The sequence below is a fragment of the Colias croceus genome, chromosome 13, assembly GCF_905220415.1.
Source record: "Colias croceus chromosome 13, ilColCroc2.1".
Classification (NCBI taxonomy): domain Eukaryota; kingdom Metazoa; phylum Arthropoda; class Insecta; order Lepidoptera; family Pieridae; genus Colias; species Colias croceus.
The window spans coordinates 6,800,836-6,825,168 of NC_059549.1; the positions used below are offsets into that span (position 1 = coordinate 6,800,836).

A 24,333-nucleotide genomic window follows, 5' to 3' on the forward strand; every position below is an offset into this window, starting at 1 on the left:
TATGCACATTTTACCCTTGAAGAGACTTTAGATATACATACCTACTTAATACTGTAATGCCAATATGTTTTAACTTTATACATTTGTATAATTTATTTTGTTTCAAAGAGTTTACTTTTAGCGAACGATTTTATGTTGTGCTCAATAATATGTTATTATTGCATTAAACAATGTAAAAATGATTCATTTTGATTGATCGTTTTGAACCAAATCTAAGAAAATTTCTTAGCAAAATTGTCATTCGTACCTTATACTTCATTAAAAGCTTAATTTACCTCCATAAGAATCTATTAGTCTAGACTTCCACGAAACAAGACCATACATAGCACATAACCATAGCTCTACTCTGTCCTTCAAACTGTGACTAATGAATTTTTTGCATACATTTCATCATTTCAGTCACGTACTGAGCCGTGATATCGGCATGCAACTACACAATGATTGACGTTTTATAATGTATTGCTTTATGGTGTATTGTCACACTCGAAGTACTTTAACAATGTATACTTTTGTGTAGAGGCAATCGAGAGTCACCTAATCATTACCATCGTAAGTAATCTGGGCTGATTACTTACGATGGTAATGATTAGGTGAACCTATAACGTATGACGTATGCTAGCTTAAAATATCCATGAGGATATTGTAAGGTAGATTGCTTTAGTAAAAGTATATGTAATATGCCCTTTTCTTGAGAGTCCTATAGTTGTAAGTTGTAACTAATTAGAAATAATCAAATAAGGCATGAGGGAACTGAATTAAAAAAATGTAGTAAGCGATAAAGATGGTATTTAAACACAGTAAATTTTGAATACTGCCTACTTTGTAAACTAACTTTATGATGACGTGAAACATGCCATGATACTTCATGCTATAAAAGATATTCATCACGTGATGGCCATGAATAAACCTGAATTAATAAGTAACCATAAAATAATCATGTGATATAAATTCATCAATACGACAGAAAAGTTATACCTAAGTACCTTCGTAAGTTATGTCTTATTTGATAAATAATATTGCTAACTATACAAATTGAAATATACATTGTTATTTGTATGAGTTGAATTATCTTATACTATAAACATCTACGACGATTCAGTTTGGCTCTACAATCTAATACAAAAATGAATAAATACAGAATACTCAAAACTTGCACTAAGTGTTATTCGTACTATGTGTCTTGTATTATAATATTTCACTACACTGTGAAATATAACTCTATCCTATACTATATCCTATTTCCTTACAGACAGATCTACGAATCCCAATACGAAAGCAATCATAGACCAACGAATCTACAAATACTTATGATGTCAATCATAATTAAAAGGACCACAGAAGAAGCGCAATTCGATTCCGACTGTGCATACCGGAGTGTGATCAGTGATTCCTCAACATACCCAGTCCCCGTCAACATTGTTACCGAGCGTTACATTTTCCATCACCTTGTCTCAGTAACCCAATTTGGCTTCCAACCACACAGCCTTTGAGCGAGCTCCTATCAAAAGCGGTATTGATTACTTTCCGTTTGTTTTCTATTAACCGCACATGTAATTGCAACAGGTTCTATTCACTGGAGATTGTGCAGGGATGAGGGTGCCTTTGGCTCCGGGCTATCCATAATGATTTGATATTATTTGAACAGCGTCTAAAGTACGGTATGGAATTGGTAAGGGAAAACGGGCGGTTGAATTACTTGGTCATATTATATAACAAACAATCACTTTTTATTATTATAGTGGGGAAAAAAATATTTAGGTATAATAAATATTTAGTGTAGTATATTAATTGATTCCTTTATACTTTTCATATGTGACCTAACATTAAAAATGTTGTGCGGTAGGTGATACTTAGATTTTGCTTTTTCATAAAAATTAAAATCGCAACATTTACAATACAATTCGATGGATTATAGCTATAAATTCTAGATAGCAGGTAATAAAATCCCCTTTGTAAACGGTACAGAGACGTGAGTTAATGCTAGTTTTATATTATATCGACACAATGCCATACAATAAAAGTTAATTGGCGTAAATTTTCAGTTTTTCGGAAACACTTGTCATAAAACATATGAGACATAATTTGCCAGTCGTTTAAGAAATCATAAATTTCGCTAATGACTTAATCAACACAATAAATAACGTTGTATGTTGTTTTCGTAAAATTATGTCCCCAGTAACGTTTGTTGGGAAAATTTTAATGACGTTTTAAATTAGTTTTAATGAATCATAATCGTTAAGAGCCTGAGGAATTTTCAACTTTATGAGAAATGGTGAGCTTCATATTTAATTTCTCGGGTAAGTTAAACAAATTGCTTGAAGTAAGTAATCACATACAATAGGGATGGAATAACATGACGCAATGGCTAGTATAACTACATTGTAATAAGCGAAATAATTATTAATAATTATTTACAATTTACTCTACAATTTAGGACTTGGGAAAAGCTTAAAACATAATATAGTAGGTAAAAAGTATCTGTTTTATTTTGCCTTAGTTTTAATAATATAACGATTCGTCAAATTTATTACCATATAAGATTCTGTAATAACATTCCCCTTCTCCTCAAATAATATAAAATAAAGTTCTCCAAATAGATTGAATGAAACTTTCATCAACAATTTTATATGGTTTAAATACGCAAATATGTATAATTAATGTCAGCAATTATCGCGTTTCATTAAAAACACAAATGAACGGGCATTTTAAAGATTTATGATACTGCTATATTATAAGTCAGAGTTATAAGAAAATTGTTGCACTTTATTTTCACCTAAAGCATTATTCATGAAACAATGCATGAAGAAAAGTTTGTACGAAATTAAAAATATATTCAGAACTAACCTAATTTTACACAGCCTCTTTTGTTAATGTTTATTATATTTGGAAACCATGTTGCAGACTTTTTGTTTCATACGATACAAAAATTAAAAGGAGTCCACTTCTATGTAATTTTTTGTTATACAAGATAATATCTCGTACATTGAATTAAAATATAATAGCCGAATAAAATATGCAACATCAATGATCAAAAAATCAACGTCAATAAAAAATAAACTGTTTCGATTTACAATTTTGCTAAAATAAATTAAACATAAAATAGAGTTGTAAAACCATGTTATATCTCTTTCACACGCGATACAGTTGTGTTAACGGATGCGCACGCGCCTCTCATTTTCCTTTTTCAAAAAAGGAACTGTAATGGTGGCATTTCACCCGGCATGTCATGCAAACGAATATAAATGTTATATTTATTTGAACACGGTATAATATTTTAATCGTCTCATTAATTATTTGAACCATTATTTATTCTAGCTGTTGTTTTAAATTATTAACTCACGTACAAGCGGTTAAGTGGGGCCATTATTCTATTTTGCTAATAGCGAAAAATAATTATATTATTTTGAAATATTTATATGGCTCGATTTTATATTTGAAGGTACGTTTCTTATAACGACATCGGTTCTGAATAGTTGTAAGGATAAGTAGTAGTAGTTAATTACTTAGTAGCGTAGTTCTTTATGTTATATAGATATTATTATACGATATTGATATATGATAGTTTTTCATATTTTTTATTCATCGGGATCAACGCAGAAGTCTCAGAATCAACATACTAATGTACAGAATAGATAGCATTTGATCAATAGCCGCTTAACTAGGTTTCGCCCGGCTTGATCCTGGATAAAATGAAATCGTATGTTACTCAGTAAATAGGAGCTTTAATAGTCAATTTTATAAAAGAAAGCATAACAAAATATACCACAATATTACTACTATAAGATGGTCGACGTTCACCTTTATCCGGAAGCTTTGTGACACCGCACACTTCACCATATCGGTGCGAACGTCAAACCATTTATAGAGCTACTTATTATTATTTTTATCGAGAAAAGTTTATCGCCCTCTTGTTATGACTTGCAGAACTACAGAGATTGTGGAGTAACTACTAGTGTTAGTACTTATGCAATTATCTTAATAATTATACGTCAATATATTTTATTATAATATGACGTCAAAGTTAAAAATATGTTTTTTTATTAATAGCGCAAATTATTTTAATATTTTTACATGTAATAGGAACATTAAGTAAAATATTTTAGGAACGGTTAAAGAATATTAAGACACTGCTTCACACTAGATACATTTTTACACTAAAATAAATTAACTTTTCATAAATAATAGTAACTGCACTGCAACAAAACAGTATTGCAACTGGGCAGCTATTACCCAATTGGTATCTAAACTTCTTACAACCAGCCTGTCACACAGTCAGCCATGTCCCCTAGCCACGCGTTAAGTGAAATATCATTCAATATTTTGTTATTTACTGCTAGTCATAAACTTTGATATGTCACATATTTCACAAATACGTATAATAGTCCAGTCTGAGCGTTGGGAAACGGGTGGTAGATATGGCCAGTATATTTTCCAACAGGTGCAATTATTTTTATAAGATTTATGCCCATGCGCTTTGCTTCAAACGCCCTTGATGTCTTTGAATGAAGCTTTCGTTTACGAATTATTCATGTATGGTAGATTGTTTTAACACTGTTTATTTTGGTAATTAGTTTTTAATTTTTCAACACTTATGGTGTGAAATACGCCCATATATGTATGCTTTATAACTGTGCATAAAGCTTTCCAAATAAAGTCTACTCAGACAATATAAAAAATACTTGACTATACTCGCCTCTCTTTTTCTTAATAAATATTGCCAATATCTATTACTAAGTATTACTGTTATAACAAAAGAAGGAATCAGATAACCAGATTGATATAATATTATAGAGATAGAAAATAAAGTGTCAAGGTCTAAATCGGTGGTCAATACCTTATTCAAATCAAGTTGGACAAGCGTCTCCCAGACAGTTAGTACTTAAACATCAGCTGTACTAAAATTGTCCAACAAAAACATATGATCGTTATTCGTGACGCACCAGCCACTTCCTCTGTCACCTCGGAAGTCACGTCACGCCGATAATCCGCCAAATTCTGAGTTCAATCACCCAAAAGGCAATAATTCATTAGGGTATTACTCTGTAACTAAGCAGGATTTTAACATACAAGCCACGTTCAGATGGTATTGGTTTTATTTTAAGAGAAAGAAATAAAATGAATATATATCTAATTTCTTCTGAAGTATTAACAAACTATTCTGGAGTCAAACCGAACATAATAAGGTACATAAGGCTGAAAACAGTGAACATATTAATTTATACCTTAACAATATGACAAAAGTGTAAGTATCTGACTGATACCTTATAAGTTAAACTAATAACCTAACTTTATAAGTTTCCTATAAAACTTATCATATTTCCACTGAAGACTAACCTACATTTGAAAAGTCAGTACATAAAACTTAATTTACTTCGCTTCTCCAAACTCAATGTAGCTTTAAATTTAAACTTTTGTTCCTTACGTTGTCTATAGAATATAGAAACAATATAAAACGTTATCTCTAGGCGCATCACGCTCCTACAGCGTTATTAAAAACTAGACTTCGGCAAGATCTTAGTGTATCTAGGCAGAGTACGTGCCTAGAATTCAGCATGTTGGCCGGCAGTTCAAAGAAATTCGCAGACACGCTGATCTGGCGAAACAAATTTTGTGCCGATTGACGCAAGATACAGACTGTTTATTTTGAATAATTATTTTAGTAATTGCATTTATAATAACATTGAAATAGTTGTTTATTATTTTGTATTTGAAGCAATTGCGATAGTATGAGAATCTAACGGAAATAAACCATGATTAGTTCTGTATAATATTGACCCCTACGGTTTTCATATTTAATTTTTATTTATAAAATGTAGTCTGAGATTGTTTCTTTAAGAAACCTGTACCCGGCGCTTGTTACACTAAAATTGATGTCACATGCATTACACATGCACCATGCAGTGAGACAATTAGGACCATCCTGCAACGTGACGATGACGATCCGACTACGTGACGTGAATTTCGTCGGATCGGATTGTCACTAGGGAAGTGTGTGATCACTATGTTATATTGTATTTAAATTGCAGTGCCACTGACTTTTTGTTAGGATTTCTGCATTTCATTCAGTGTTCCTATCAATGATGAATTTTAATTTTCGTTATTGTACGAAATTTAATATTGTAGACGCTGTTTTTGTAAAACCTTTATTTCATTCTAATCTACCTTTAATAATGAAGCAAAATAATCAACGTCTTTTATTTTAAATTTTAACATTATTCAGTTTACAATAATATTTTAAAGCCGAAGCATTGTTTATTGTTAATTATGCACTAACACCTTCATCAAAACGTCATCATTAGTTTTACCTAGTGTCTACTCTAATTACCACGTGCCGATTCGATTCCCCTCACGTGACGCTATAAAGCTAGAACTGAAGTCAATAACCCCAAAATAATATCCTGCGAATGTGATGAAAATAGAAATGAGTGAAAAAAAATGCACAATGAACACTTCCGCGCAGACAGCGCTTCCGGGCCCAAAGGTTGTTCACTTCGGATGGAATTAAAAATGCAGGCCCTATGCCGAATTACGATTTTACGATTTTTACTGGTGTCTATGATGTAGGGTTACGAGGGACTCTAGTGTGTAAGTTTTGAAGAAAGATTTTTAACATCTTAAAGAAACAATGAGTAGTTACTGTTATAGAAAAAAATATTTACTTAATGAATAATGAAAGAAATGCCTCATATATACACACACTGCACACACGTGATATAGGGGTATAAAATACATCAACTTTCATCAATCAAAATCTAACTAAAACGCCTTTTGTCTCAGACATGCGTCCACAAAAAACTCAGCTTCCTAACCCCAATAAACAGAACTTCATACTCCTTAATAAAAGTCCCCTAAACACCAAACGCATACCCACCATGTAGTCCCAAAAGAAACGGAAGCGTAGTACGTGCCCCGCGCTCCGTACGTCACATGTCATTATTGTTTTGTCCATTACATTAACACCCATTACTCAGCGCCAATATGCATTATCTCATCCGCTGATCTATCACTCACTCGATTAAAAAATTACACCGTAGGTACATAGTTGGGTACTAATGAACATAAGTGTTTTCTTACGTGAAAACTACGACTAGAAGCCTATTTTGCTCCCATTGCAAGACTGTTTAATGCACTACGCCGGAGATCCTGAATTCGTAGTGTACCTAACTACTTTTTATATGTAGGTATGAGGCGATGACGGGTGAGAATCTGCCTTCCGCCCTGGGGGACAAGTGTAGGGATACTTTCTTTTAATATTGTAAATATATTGTAGAAGTAGTCAATAAGCGAAACAATGGCGTGTGATGTGATTCTGTGATATTAGTATTAGGATAGTTTCAACTTTTGTAGCATTTATTTTATTTACCCAGTATTTTAATATTTTTGACTTTGTATTTGTAATATTTTTAATTTAGTAATAATTCTATTTTTAATTTATTATGTGGCTGAAAATTGTGTTTTGTAAACAAAAAAAAAAAATGAAAATAATGTCTCTGGACAATATTCCAGAGGTGGCGCGAACACCCTGTGATGGCGGGTGCCTTTACCAAAAAAAAAAAAAAATATATATGTAGGTATCATAATACACGCCTTATCAATCGTAAGTAGTAGGTAAGTAAACGTAGGTAAGTATACTTACCTACATACTGATTGATAAGGCATCAAATGAAACAGTGGCGATGCATACAATGACCAAAAATGAAAAATTCGTTTTATAATTTGCACGTCGCCTTATTATAAATGGAAATCCGAGTTATCTGAGCTACAACTAATTATATAGGTACCATCAACCAATAAAGGCATAATATAAAGAACACCATAAAGTGAACATAATATTATCTCATTATTATTAAAAACTGCAACACACGAATACACTAGCAGTATTTTCGTAGAAACCATTGCCCCAGTTTCACTTAATAGACGATTAAAGTCTAGATTTATCCTAATAGTCCAGATATAAATATATCATTAGCATTAACGATCTTGTACTAAACAGCTGTGTAGGATGCGCAGGCGTTCATGACGTCATCCTTGTAACATGGGTTCGTGAACCCGTTGTCCACTTTACGATAATACCTATTGTTAAAAGCCTACTGGTTTCATTTTTATACATTTTAAGTCTCATATTTACATATTAAGCTATAAAATAAAAATAATGTTGTGGATAACAGTTTATTAAAAATTTATTTAAGTTAAGGAAGAACAACTTCTCCTGAGAGAGGGTTTCTCTTTACCTTACTGCGTATTTTGTAAAATTGGAAGCAAATGAAACTATTCTATTTTATTTTAATTCATTTTGTAAACAGCATTACAGCATCTCAGCTGGACATCTGTACCCAGTAGTCGTGTACAAGCTTTATAGCGTCATTACAACACAATAATAACAACGACAATTAAAACAATACTAAAACAAAACAATAGCGACAAGGGAAAGTTAGCCCAAATATAGTCTATCTCGGAACACAAATGACATCTCTCTATCTAGCCTGACGGACGAAACAGTAGCTCACCCCAAATATGGTTAAGAATCGTGTTTATTTAAATTTGGACAAAAAGCACTTGTAGCCTTAATTGCCTGAGCCCATTTTGGTAGGACATAAAAAGGGGACAGGTGACTCAAGACACCCACGCCGTTGATCAAAGCTCGATTTAGATAAACAATAAGAAAGTTCGAAATTTGGCGACGCTAAAATTATTTCTGTGATGTGTCAATTGGGTGACAAAAAATCGATAGAATTTGCTAGCTTGTAAAAAACTATATTAATGAGTAGGTAGTGTTTTATATTTTTTCTTATAACAAACACGTTTATAATGCGTATTGTGTAGTGTGTAGGTACCTACCTAAATAATAAGTATTTGACTTGGATATAATTTATTAGACATTCCTACAACATTGTTAAAAATTATCAAATATATAAAACTAGTAAATTAATAAATTAATTATTAAACGACTCCCCGTACTTTCTTAAAAAAATGAACTTTTTACGTATGCTATGCTACAGGATTCGTTCATAAATTTCCCAATAGATGGCATCATGAGTCTGTTTACGGAGATACTGCATAAATTAAGTATACCTACTGGTATGGGATAATTAATATGAAGTATGAATGAAATTTTGTAAATATTATAATTATAATTTGTATTACATAAATGGTCGTAAAACATAACACAAAAAAAAATTTGCACAACTTACATTTTCAAGAAATATAATTAAATTTAAGACTTCAATCGAATTAAAGTAAAGGGCCGGTATGAAATATTCATGATAACATTCTATAAAACACATAAAGATCTGATTTGCCCCTATATGTAAATAATTAACATATTCCACCTATAACAGGGTCTGAGCAAACATTGATTTAATGTGATTTACATAAATCCCTCGATGAAGGCGCTTTGCGGACATATGAGACACGCCTGAGCCCTCTCTCAGGCAAGCTATGTGACAAATGTGGATCTTCTCACCTTATAAGCCTAAGGAGTTGGGTTTCACGCTAACTTATTTGCCTGTAAAATATGTAAACTGTATTATAGGTATATTGGTGTCGATAAGAACACTTCGAATTTGACATACTTTAGCTGTACTAGGGATTGCGTTCGCGGAATTAGTTCAGTTTAAAGCCTATTAGAGCATTTGCCTTAACTTTTATTGGTTATGACTAAAAGATACTTCATCTTTTAAATGCAATACCTAGATGCTGGCAAGTAATACCTTAATGTAAATACTAATATAATTATAGTACCTTTTTAATGGGTAGGTATAGGAAGTAGAATTTTACCTGTGTGCAGCTAAATACTTCTTTGTACAGCAAATACAATATAGGTACCTAATAATTGAACTAGCGTTAAGTTATTGTTTTGCCCTGATCACCTATAAATTATTTTCTTTTAGCATTTACCAAAATGTTGCTAAATTACCTTGTTAATTACATGTTTGAGTAAATTCATCGGACAACAATATATTCTAAACTTTTATCATATCAATAAACTTCTTAAATCAGTAAAACACCATGTGTAAAATAAGAACCAGAAATGTTTGTGCATTCTATATGAGTTAATTTGCAATAAACAAGATACCGACTTCTCTTAGTATCTGGCCGCACCGGATTTCCTATACTGCGTGTGGTCTTTGCTATAAATCACACGTATTGCTAAAATGAATAACTCATAATTATTATGAGGTAAAAATAGAATGGACTATTGTTATGATAATGAAAATAGAATGGTCGTTGTTACGATACCTATATTTTTATGTGGATTTACATGGATGGCGATTTTACCGAAGCTGTATTATATATTACAATATTTTGATGTAGACAGTGGGATATCTTAATCTAGTCGACCATAGTGTATAGTTACTTACTTTATTATTTTATTTTAACTTAAGATATTTGTGGTTTATTTTTTGTTTCACTGAAATTAATAAATCAATTGTATTTTTTGACATGTTAATATGGATGATAAGTGCTTCCGAATAACAGAAAAGTTAACAAAAGTGACAAGAATCGTCGAAAGAAATGTAGTCTACATAGACGACATTCATTAACCGTCATTGGTTAATTATATTTATTTATATATCGATTGTAATAATATAAATATACCTACTACAGAATGAGGAAACGATATAAATAGCTGCAACTATTCTAAAATAACATACGTGCTTCATTCCATACCTCTTATTATCTGAATATATTTACTAAGTAAATATGAAAATCTATAAAATAAAAATGAATTCCAAAATGTGTTGGTAAGCGCATAACTTGAGAACGGCTGAACCGATTTCGTTAATTCTTTTTTTATTATATTCCTTGAAGTACGAGGATGGTTCTTATGTAGAGAAAACGTAAATATGTACCACGGGCGAAGCCGGGGCGGACTGCTAGTTTATAATAAAGAGTTCAGACTAAATTACCGTACGCTAAGATTTGTACTACAGAGAGCCAAGTAAAACTCTCAGACGATTTTTATGATAAAATAAAATTTCCTAGTGCTTTAAAATACGTCTCCCAGCGGCATTTGCGGCGTGTTGTTTGTAGAGTGGCGAATACTAAAATGCTTTTAAGCTACCTAATGCGAGGCGACGTCTCGTCTCCGTTGAAATTTAAAACTCCAAAGAATATTGCCAGTGCTCATTTTTAAAAACAGATTGCTAGTTGGAAATTTTATTCCTCCCGTAAACTTTAATTAAAAGGTAGCGAATTAATAATTTCAATTTAAAAAAGAACAGACTAAAATAAATATTTAAGAAGCTTTCTCTCTTTAGAGGTAGATATTGTTTTCTTCATTACACTGGGAGCAATTTACACAATGTTTTTAAATGCACGATTGAATGATTTATGATACCTCATTGTGTTGTTTACGTATTTTCGTTTGAAATCTGAAGCATTCAAAGAAGTGTGACGACATGCAGGCTACAGTGATTACCCATTATTTTACGCTCGAATAGTAATGTGCAATTATAATTTTGAATATGAATTACAATGATACGTATAACTTATCATACGTAAATATGGTAGCGCAAATCAAACTAGTTTTACCGCTATTCGATGGAGTGACAGTCGTCATACACGTTTCGAGTACTAGCGTCGAGTACTCACCCCACTACGGCACTAGCTCGGTTTCCCACCTTCCCGGCGAGTTGGTAACACAGAGGTAGGCGGGGCGAGGGCGGAGCGGGGAGTGGTTCGCGCCAAACCAAACCGTTCACACGTCAAACGACACGCTTTCCCGCGCTATCTTTCCCGCTCAATTTGAAAATGGAAGCATTTTTGACATCTCGTGCCGCTCTAACTGGCATCTGTATTTGGATAAGCTGTGACGATACTCGTTGCGTGTAACAATTTTACGTTTTGTAATTTAAATATTTGTAAGCAATGAGTCATGTATTTTTTGTTGGTACCTACTGAGGCAGCCAATCGAATGGGGAATATTATGAGCGAGTGACCTTTATCTGAACTGTTTGTCGATATTCATGACTTATTCATGCATCTTTATACTCAAGTGCGTAAGAAATAAATGATGAGCATCATGCCAGTTTTGAACTATTAATTTCAACAATAATTTAAATTGATATTTAACATATATCTACTGTTGTCATAACATAGGTACCTAAATGTATTCTTTTTCATATAAGTAGGTAGATAGATAATCTTCAATTTATCAATTAAATATTATCAATATCAACATGACAAATAAGTACAATGAAACATTAACTTATAACGTAATATTTAAAAATGTTATTAGACTGGTGAATACAACTTACCTATATATTTTTATTAATTTATTGTAACAAACTTTATGCTGTAGGTACCTGTGATCTATGTAATGAAACGAATAAATTACAATCTAATATAAAATTACGTATACAACCTTCCTTTTCTAATTACATAAATATCAATACTATATTTTTCCAATCTAGTCCACAAAGCTTCAATGACTCATTAGCAACCTTTAATCAACTATTTCAATGTGTTTTAAAGGCACCAAATAGCTGCGTAATGTTTGAAGTATCGAGAATATTCGATATATCGATATATTTTTTGTAATTCCCACTCGATTCACATTGGTGACATCAATTAAGGGTAATAATGCTTTGCAAAAAGCAGTAGGTGTCGTGGATATTTATTTAATTACATTGATAAATGATGAGCAGTCTATAATTTTATTTGTAATTCTTTATTCGCAAACAAACCAATAACAAACGTATTTTACGATAGACACGGTAATTGTTGAATAAATTAGATATAGGTATGTTGTTATTTTTGAGAGACAAACAAGACATTTAAGAATACTTAAGATAGTTTTTATTGTGTTAGATGGCTTAGGGTTGCGTTTTTGAAATAAAATGTAAGCTATCTAATCATAACTTATCGGTACCGGTGGATATAAATTGAGCAATTTATGTAATGGAATTAAAAAAAATGAATTGTGTGATTTAGCGTTTCCTAATTTAACCCATTGTCGACCGAGCGGCCCAATGAGACCACGAGACAAATCACAATAGATTTTCTATTGTGTCTGTGATTCCGGGGGCTGAGGGATTAAAATGCTGTCGTATAAAAAAATAGAGTAAAAATTATTGAAGCGTCGAATGCTGGCTATAAGATATCTATCTACCTACATACCTACTTTATAAAAATGATTCCACCTATCGGTACCACATTATAGGTACCTTGTCTGATAGCTTACGAACATAATTATTATATTTTATGTATGTATTTATGTATTAATTCATTCATATTTTTTTAAATATTCTGACACAAAGTCTTCCACCTCTAAAATTGTCGCTACAAATTCGAAACAACAGTTCAAAAGCCATCGATAGTACAGCCCGGCGCATCTCCGATCAGCAAGCAATTCCTGAATGCACACGCAACTAAATCATAGCGATCAAAGCATCCCGCACCAAACGAATAATTGGCACTACGTCTCTATCTAACGAATTTCTAATTTATTGTCCGCGATACCACACCACACCGCTGTAAATTCTCCATCTAATCGCAGTGGCGTTATCTAGCGGCACCTTTGCGAACTAAGATGCTGAAGCGTGCCGACCCGTGGCGAATAATTCTATTTGCATAGCGTATCTGCAATAGTGCTAGGTGCTGATAACGTTTTAATTGTACTCGTATCGAGAGCGAGCTATGCGTTAACATGCTTCTGATAAATTACATTTCGGGAATTTTCGTTTTAGTTGCTGACCCGAACCATTAACCTGAGATTACATTTTTTGTATAAAATTAGCCTGTGTTTGAATCTGGCTCTTTTATTTTCATTCCTATTATTGGTAGGTACTATTGTTTGATCGTGCAAGCGTAAGAGACATTAGGAAGACACAAACAGACTTTCGCATTTATAATAATTATTACATTAGCTTAGTTTAACCTGAATGCGGAATTCAATATGAATAAAAAGAGAAAATTTAAATAAACGATCATATTTTTATATTTTACACGAGAAAATATAGCGACAGTTAATAATTGAGAAGTAAAATGCCTGATAAATAAATATTTTTAAACGACAACTCCAGTTTCGTAGTCAAAATATTTGTAAAGCCAGTTAAATATAATAGTTGTAGGGGTTTTGCTGACTTACAAAACACATAATGTAATAATAAATGTTATGTATTATAACACAGTGTGAAACTCAAAATTGTCGTTGCCGGACGTTTATGCCGCGCACAATAAATATGCATGCTTCGTAAGCGAGTATTTTATTTAGTACACCCAAACACCTAAAGTGGTGACCCCGCGTTCTTCGCGCATACAAGTTCGCGTCGCGAGAATTATTAAACGTATAAATGGCACATCCACCAACTATGGATATGGCGGCGATAACACTCACATCGAAAATTCCAGATTTTTGGATGGACCAGCCCAGGATCTGGTTCATTCGGGTCGAATGTATGTTAGCCCCTCAAAAATTGTCGGATGAGGCTAAGTACGACATCGTTGTTTCAAAATTAAGTAAAGAAGCAATTCAACAAGTGACCGACGTCCTCATCGACCCACCAAACAAATTCGAAGCACTGAAACAGCGGTTACTGGCTGTTTATGAGGAATCGAAAAACCGCCAGCTTCAAAAATTAATTGGTGAGATGGAGCTAGGTGAACAAAAGCCCTCGCAACTGCTGCGAAGGATGAAGGAGCTCGCCAAGGACAAAATCCCTGATGACACGTTACGGATTCTGTGGCAAGGACATCTGCCCAACGCTGTACGAGCTGTTCTCGCGGTTTCGGATACCAAATCCCTCGACAGTTTAGCTGCCATCGCAGACAACGTTTTGGAGTCTACACAAAGCGTCAGTAGCGTCAATGAAGTGACACAAAAGCAGCACCAGCCTTCTACGAGTGCAACTAACAAGGATACGGAGCTCATAATGGCAGAAATCGCCAAACTAACATTCAAAGTGGCCAACTTGGAGAGATCCAGACCAGCACGGCGATGGAACTACCGTGGACGTTCACGTTCTCAGAGTCGTAACCGAGCACACTCAGCATCTCGACGAAGTCCAAACAGTCCAGGCTGGCTTTGCTTTTACCATCATCGTTTCCGGGACAACGCACGGAACTGTAAGGAGCCCTGCGCGTGGAAGGTCAAGGAAAACTAAACAAGGTGCAGCCTGCGGCGGAAGTCTGCACCATCCAACCCTGTAATCGCCTACGCATCACCGACATAAATAGTGGTTTAAAGTTTTTAATTGACACTGGTGCGAATATCTCTGTTTTGCCAATAGGTAAACGATATCAAACAAGTAAGTGTAGTGATTATAAATTATTCGCAGCAAATGGTACTGAAATAAAAACCTACGGTACTAAATCCTTAGTTCTAAATTTAAAGTTAAGGCGACCATATCGGTGGGATTTCGTGATTGCTGACGTGAAACAACCAATTTTAGGAGCAGATTTTTTAAGTTATTATAAGTTACTAGTTGATGTCAGCTCACGAAAACTCATTGATCAAATTACAGATTTAAAGGTAATAGGTTCGATTGTTTGCGTCACTGAGCCATCCGTACTATCATTTAGTGTAGGGCATCCATATTATAATTTGTTACGGGACTTTCCCAATTTAACTAAACCTACATCATTTTTAAATTTGCCACCTAGTTCTATACAACATTGTATAGAAACTACCGGACCTCCGGTATATGCTAGGGCGAGACCGTTACCTCCAGATAAGTATAAACTCGTAAAGAAAGAATTTGAAAAGATGCAAGAGCTAGGTATATGTCGTCAATCTAAAAGCGCTTGGGCAAGTCCTCTCCATGTAGTTACTAAGAAAAATGGAGATATTAGGCCTTGTGGTGACTATCGCAGGCTTAACGCAATCACCAAGCCGGATCGTTATCCTATTCCCCGTCTCCAGGACTTTACGTACATCTTAGCAGGTAAGACTTGTTTTTCTAAAATTGACATAAATAGAGCATACCATTTTATAGAAACTGCACCTCAAGACGTAGAGAAAACAGCAATTATTACACCATTCGGACTATTTGAATTTCCAAGGATGACTTTTGGTTTATGTAATGCAGCCCAAACATTTCAGAGATTCATGGACACCGTATTCAATGGCCTAGATTTTATTTTTAATTATATTGATGACGCCTTGATCGCTAGCGAAAATGAAACCCAACACCTTGAGCACTTGCGTATTGTTTTTCAACGTTTATCGCAAAATAATATTACAATTAATTTAAATAAATGTTCTTTCGGACAGTCTCAGCTTGAATATTTAGGTTTTTACGTTTCAAAGGATGGAATTCGACCTTCTGAAGATAAAGCTAAAGCGATAATAGATTATCCTAGACCTGAAACCGTATCAGGATTACGTCGTTTTACCGGTATGGTTAATTTTTATCGTGCTCATTTACCGCACGCCGCGTCATATCAGGCAATTTTTAATAGGTATTCAGGGAGTACTAAAAAGAACGACCAAAGCAAAATTGATTGGTCACAGGAAGCAATCGAAGCGTTTGAACAATGTAAGACAGGTCTTAAACAGGCCGCTACATTGGCTCATCCACGAGTAGATTCAAATTTAGCTTTAATGACTGATGCATCAGATACTTGCGTAGGAGCCGTCTTGCAGCAACAGGTTAATGGCTGTTGGCAACCCTTAGGATATTTTTCAAAAAAGTTAACTAATGCACAGCAAAAATACTCTACGTATGATCGAGAGTTACTTGCCATTTATTTAGCGATTAAGCATTTTCGAAAATTATTTGAAGGACGACGCATTACTGTTTTTACGGATCATAAACCTCTAACATACGCATTTTTAAAATTAGGTAAAGAATCTAATGAAACACCGAGGAGAATACGACACTTAATTTATATCAGCGAATTTACAACGGATATACAACATATTACTGGCAAAAATAATATAGTAGCCGATTCTTTGTCACGAATAGAAACAATATATTTTCCTACCGTTTTAGATTATAATGAATTAGCAGAATCGCAATCAACGGACGACTATTTGACGAATAATAACATAAATTTATTAAAGAAAACGTTTATACCTACTTGTAATAAAGCGATTTTTTGTGATTTCTCGACAGGTACTGCTCGACCTTATTTAACAGATAAATTTAGACGTATAGCTTTTAACAGTATACACAATATCAGCCATCCAGGTGTTCGAGCTACCCGAAAATTAGTTACGGAAAAGTTTTACTGGCCAAAAATGAATTCTGACATTAATTTATGGTCAAAAACGTGTCTGGAATGTCAACGTTCCAAGATAGATAGACATTCAGTTGCTGACTTAGGTAAATTTCCAAATGCTGATCGGTTCGAACATATTCATATCGATATAATAGGTCCATTACCCATAACAGAAGATGGATATAGATACTGTTTAACTGTCATTGATCGATACACACGCTGGCCCGAGGCTTTACCTATTCGTGATATTACCGCCGAGACAGTAGCAAAATTTTTATACGAAAATTGGATATGTCGCTATGGTTGTCCAATCAGACTCACGAGTGATCAAGGTCGGCAATTTTAGAGTTCATTGTTTAGGGAACTTATGAATTTACTAGGTATAAATAGGATTCGTACGACTAGTTATCACCCTCAGGCAAACGGCGCTGTAGAACGCTGGCATAGGACACTCAAAGCAGCGCTTATGGCACGTTTATCAAGTAAATCATGGGTTCAGGAGTTGCCCACAGTTCTTTTAGGTTTACGAGCCGCGTATAGAAGCGATTCTGGAGTTTCAGCTGCTCAACTAACCTTCGGGCGAACCCTACGGTTACCCGGAGATTTTTATGACAGCATGAAAAATACTACATCATTAGAACCTTCCGAATATATAAAACAAATACAGAGTCACGTTAAGTCATTACAACCAGTTCCCGAATCTCATAGTAATACTCGTTCATTTTTTGTTCATCCCGAGCTTTCCAAAGTAAATTTCGTTTTTGTACGGGATGACTCAGTGCGTAAACCTTTGAAACCACCCTATGACGGTCCTTACCGCGTAGTGGAAAGGAGGTCCAAGGTTTACATAGTGCAATTACCAAATCGGCAAGCTGAAATCTCGATAGACCGACTCAAACCAGCGTACGTATTAGCCGAAAATGAATCAAAGAGTACTGAATCGAAAAATACCCCTGAACCTCCCGTTTCACCAGAAATTGAACCCACGACCTCAGTTCGAAGAACCCGTTCCGGTCGTGTCATTAAACCCACAGTCCGTTTTAATATATAATTTTAAGTATGTTATCCACTAAGTACGTTAATAGCTGTTACTATATGATTTTATACCATATGTAGCTCTATAAACCAAGTATCGCATTAGATTTATGTTTAGTGTAACATAGCCGTAAGTTTCACAATCCCACAAAATTGCACCGTAAACATATTATATTGTATAAATACATTACGTTAATTAGATTTTACCTTATTGTTTACAAAAATTTTTATTCTATATTGTATTTTATTTTGTTGTTGTTTCGCAATTCTAACTTATTATGTGTATCGTACTGTAATGTGACACGTTTGCTTACGACCGATTATTTGTGTGATAATCATGTAACCTGTATCTGCCTGTTTTATATTAATTGTTTAAATTTTTCCATATTATTTTTTTTTTGTAAAAGGGGGGGAATATTGTAGGGGTTTTGCTGACTTACAAAACACATAATGTAATAATAAATGTTATGTATTATAACACAGTGTGAAACTCAAAATTGTCGTTGCCGGACGTTTATGCCGCGCACAATAAATATGCATGCTTCGTAAGCGAGTATTTTATTTAGTACACCCAAACACCTAAATATAAAATAATAGGTAGAGTCAGCTGCTTTACTTTTAATATCTATAGGAAAAAACAAAATTTTAAATAATTATGAGTTTATCTGGGGGCACGGTAGTGCCCCCGCCAAGACGAGCCAAGCGAACAAGCACGGGCACTACCTACCTTTTCTCGAAGCGCTTCGACGTTTTTTTGAACCCTCATAACTTGGGTTTGGATTATGCTAGATCAACAAAATTTTCGGGATATATTGTCAATAGCGGACTTATTGAACATATTAAGTTTTAATTGCATTAGCTTTTATACTTCAGATTTTATTTATATCTAAAAAACGCTAATTTCGTCACTGACTCACTGATGATCATCAAAATTCTTAAGGTATTTCCTAATGTCCTAGAAAGCTGAAATTTTGTATGTAAGCTAGTATTAGCACAAAAACAACAAAAAAATTATAAAACTTGTAACTTTCATCCCCCAACCCCTTAAACTAGGGGATGGGAGTTTGTATGAGACCTGTAATTTTAAATTAAATTTTGATGACGCTAGAGGTCTAATCTAATAATCTAAAACTTGGTTCCCCTAGATATATATGTATATGTATAGGTACTCCTTGTTAAAAAAAAATTAAAACTTTAATCGACATACTTATAAAATTTTGTTACAAACAACTTACAAAAAGAAATGAAATCCCACCAAAAACATTTTCATGTAAAATGTTGCCAAGACGAGCCCATATGACTCGCACTGGCAAAAAGTTATCAGATCTCATGTAGAGCGAAGCTTCTAACACTACACGCCCTAACTCTACAAGGCCTAACTTCACAAACTCTACACCTTAGTCAAAATATGTGGCTTGGCCGTTCGTTACTACAAGAACTATTGTATAACACAAAAGTAATGCACAGTGAATTAATTTTTCACCTTACGGCGATGTGAATGTAGCGAAATGGCCAAGCCACATATTTTGACTAAGGTGTAGAGTTTGTGAAGTTAGGCCTTGTAGAGTTAGGGCGTGTAGTGTTAGAAGCTTCGCTCTTCATGAGATCTGATAACTTTTTGCCAGTGCGAGTCATATGGGCTCGTCTTGGCAACATTTTACATGAAAATGTTTTTGGTGGGATAATTTATAAAAGATATTCGTTGTTCATTATCGTTGCTTGTTACAGACAAAACTACGGAATAATCGTAATAAAATGCAATGATAAAAATACCACAAAACAATTATCTCAATCGACTTCATTTACTTAATATAAATCCCTTTTCTAATACAAGACCAATACAATTTAGTAACATATTAGTTCTAACGTTTGCATAGTGAAGTGCAATACCATTATATTATGTTATCGATAACTTTGTCGGAATCCGTTGCTTGGTCGATAAATTGCGCATGCGCCCGCGCAGTTAACGAACCAGCAGTATGCAAACCTTTGTATAAACCCACGTGCATCATGAACATACGTCAAACGTACAATCATATCTGCATATGTGGACAGTAAGGCATTTTATACTTATGTATGTAGGTATATATTAAATACCACAAAGGACCACAGGAATCAAAGAATAAAATAAATAAAGATACTTTTGTATTCGCAATATTTATAATTTGGTACTTTTTCTTTACATTATTACCTTATAGAACCTTGGATACCATAGAGTTTTGTTATTGCAATTAGCTGCACCTAATCAACTGCTTAATCACTGCCTATATTGCTAATCCAAAAGCATTAAGAAATCCAAAATAACATTTCTTTTTTTTTAATTAGCAGCCAGCTCCACCGTGCACAAGCTCTAAAGTTTCGATTACACTCCATAGCATATTAATGACTTTTACAAACAAGTTACACGTATTGATTATTTGGATAAAGCGAAAAATTTTTGCTTACCGCTACTCGATGCAATGCTTACCTGCAATGATAAAGGAACCAAATTAATGTTAGCGAACCCATAAAAATGACTGTCATCATTCTTTATGATTAATTTATATTCATCCATGAACATGATCATATCGTGACTTTTTATAAGTATTAATGTCGGTGAAATTGTTAGGATATATGCATAGTTAATATTATCTAAATACCTCTCACCCCAATGAAAATATATCTGTATTGAGAAAAATTTGTACTCAGTGTAAATACTAGATATCACATAGAAAAATAAACTACTATCCGCACTCGGGTTGCTTGGGACCAAGTAATTAAATTAATCATCACCTACAAACAAACAAACCCAACATAAAAATCAATTACACTCCACTTTTCCACCGGACTGTACTTATTAAATAGTTACCGTAATAATCCGCTAGGTCCACATGCGAGGCATACCCCACAATTTGCTTGACACATTGTAATGATTTCACCAGCTTCTGTCAGAATAATAACAATAATCAAGCGGTACAGTCGCGGGGGAAATTTGGCGCGTTTACGACGGACAGCGGCGTCTTTCATGTGTGTACGAAAAGTAAACGTGACGCTCATCGCGACGTAATTGCGGTAGGGAATGAATAATGGGATATCGATGTTTGTGCATTCGAAATCGATAGGGATATCTGTTGAATTTCGTCTTGAGAATTGAGAGATATTTATTTACAACGTCGTGTGCTGATTTTAAGGGTTCTCAGCTTAACTAATAGCACGAATTAAGAAATGACATGAAAAATAATGGTTTAATTACAAATATGTTCTCTGGAACTCAACATATATTTTATTTCATTCATATTCACTATGACATTATAAATAAAAAAGTGAGCAACAATCGTCACATATTTTTCAAAATTAACATGCCTACAACAACATATTAAGAGCCGTTATATTCAAATGACAATTAATAAAGTCATCAAAAGTATCGACCACCTCACAGCCCTACTTTATCGATAATTGCATACATTCGGTTTCCTCAAGCGCCGTAGGCGACACTGTAACGCAATTCTCTTTTTTACACGACTGTACTTTCTTTTGTACCTCTTCGAAAGTACCTCGCGAAATTGATTAAAGCTTACCAAGTAATGAGCACCCGATTTATTCACAATTATTTATAACAACGTGTGACCTTTTTACAAATTTAAATACGTTTAAAGTCAATTTCCCTTTTGGTAGTGATACATGAATAGATGAATATCAAATTCGAGGGAGAAATGTTCAGTTTTCGATTGCGTTCCTCCTCATTAGAGTAAGAACTTTAACTTTATAGGATCATTATTGTTTTCAGTGGAGTAAGAAGTCCTTTGTACTGCAGCTGCAGCTGTTACAAAATCGGAAAGAAAGTTGTTTGATTTATATTTTTTTAAGATTAACACATTGAATATTAGATTAAGATTAACATGTATTAACAAAGTCCAACGTCCTTTTCGTTAAGTATGTAATCTCTTCACAGACAATAAATAAGTATGTATAACGGAAGTCTCGTATTCGATATTCTCATGCTTACAAAAAACTCTATATAATCAATGACTTGTAGACGAGTACATTTAAATGCTTAGAGTGAAAGAAGTATGACGAGTAACACCCGGGGTGTGTTATTAGTGAAATTATCACCTCGCTCATATAGATGTGTTTAATGATATTTTTTACTGGCGATAATGATCATTCAGGCGTCGTAATAGGAATGTTTGTTTAAAACTATTAACTGAAAGTATGGTGTGTGGTGTAAAGTGTAAACGACAGCGAATATAGGTACTTTCGTTGTAGCGAAAGCAACTAAAGTATTTTCGAAGTAAGTATCACTGTTTTAATAGCTACATATATAAAAACTTTCATAATAATAAAGATTAATTAATGATGGAATGAACATAAATTGCATGCAATACACATTAATAGAATATGTAGATTGTAGAGGTACTTTCAATAAAGCTGATAGAGATTGTATTAAGTATTTGTACTTACATTTGAAAATATTTTTCCTAGAAACTGTAACTATATGTGTTATTTATAACAATACGAAGACCAAAACAATATTGTATATTTCCGATCCCTATATAGCTTCCATACGCCATAAGCCTTTCCCCTCATAGCTTCTGATTTATACCAATCATACAGCAATTTTGATGAATGACAAATAAGAAACGATGATTACAACCCCCAGACAGTCATTAACGCGTAATTGATTTCGATCCGACGATTTGTAACGCCCGCAATCGAATCTGTAGCGTTTTATTTTCGTCTCACTCGATACAATCGTTTTTGTATCGATTTTATATGGTTTTTTATATCGATTTTAAATCGAGATGTGTATCGAACACTTAGTTCTGTTTAATGTGTGTGGAGCTTAATCACAGAGTTGGTTGAAGGTGTGTGATGGATTATCGATGGATTTGATAAGCGAACTAACTAGCTGTTATTAAAAGTGGTAGGACCATCAAACTAAGAATTTAAGAAAGCTAGAGAAATTATTGTATATACAGAAAATATTTTCAAACTATTATAGAATTGTTTAACCTATTATTTTATAGCCATTTAGTGTAGGTATAAGTTTAAGTTATACGTTTACCATTGCAAAAGACTTTGCATCAAGTTGTTTCAACCTTATCCCTGTCAGATAATTCGTATAATTTCTACTCTTTCAAACAACAGCTAGCTATAATTCATTTAATCACTGAATTTGTCAAGTTGGAAGGAAATCCTTAGCATACAAAACCAGGAAACAAGCAATTAAAGGGAGTCATTTGAATAGAAATAGTTACAAGTATTTGAAGACAGTCAAGTCAGTCAATACGATTTAAAAGTCTTCACATTTTACTGAGACGCCACGCATGCAATTATTTTATAGCTCAATACTAAATTATATTATTAACATTTTTAGTTGCATTTGATTTTATAGTAGAAAATGCTTTGATAAGTGATCCACCGCCGATAATCATCAATAACTATGAGCCAGACAGGTGTTGACACACGGTAATGGGCCTAGAAATTAATAATATTCAGACTTATAAGACAAAGTAGCTCCTCAAGATAAAACAACACTGTTAAGAAGATGTTTCGATAACCTTAGATAAGAAGATATTTTTCTCTTTACTTAAAACTAAGCAACGCTTTTTGATACACAAGTTTTCCAATAACTTGGACAAGTCTAGACTGTTCCATATTATTTTGCCCTCGTTTTTATTATTATCATACAAAACACACATTTTTATTAAAAACGTTCATCATTAAAAATTTCCAATATCGAACTACAAAAGCTTCCACATTGCACTGAACCCAACATGACAAGACAAGGCAACTAATAAACAATGCCTAATCACTCTAAATGGGTTAACAGATATATTTATTAATCTTTCACACATATTATGGAAACGGGACACGTATAGCGATATATCAAAGTCAGTGCAGTCAGTTTTTGCATGCTACAGAGCGTGATAAATCTAGCCATTTGCACGTCAGCGAGCCAGCTTTGACGATTTAATGACTGAATTTATCAATTGATCGCTGATATACTGGTTAAGGAACTTTGCTATCTCATCATCATATATGGATTTGTAGGAACATGAAAAACTGCTCGAATTCTATGTTCGCTCTCGCTTTTTGTGACGAAGTTTGTTGTCTTTTTTTATTTTTTCTGGTTTGAGTATTGACGTGCTT

The 24,333-nt window shown here is 33.8% G+C and overlaps 2 protein-coding genes across 3 annotated transcripts in view; one reads left to right on the forward strand and one right to left on the reverse strand.

The window, feature by feature from the left end:
* The window catches only part of LOC123696814 (serum response factor homolog), a 172,019-nt gene that overhangs the window by 37,859 nt on the left and 109,827 nt on the right, over positions 1 to 24,333 (reverse strand). The gene's annotated exons all lie outside the window — the stretch shown is intronic.
* On the forward strand, positions 14,519 to 15,465 carry LOC123696816. The gene has a single exon (XM_045643185.1). The coding sequence runs from the start codon at positions 14,595 to 14,597 to the stop codon at positions 15,105 to 15,107; it is 513 nt and encodes a 170-aa protein (XP_045499141.1). The 5' UTR covers positions 14,519 to 14,594; the 3' UTR covers positions 15,108 to 15,465.

What these genes read in the sequence shown, in the direction of transcription:
- LOC123696816 (XM_045643185.1), top strand. Translation starts at nt 14,595, where the DNA reads ATGGAGCTAGGTGAACAAAAGCCCTCGCAACTGCTGCGAAGGATGAAG.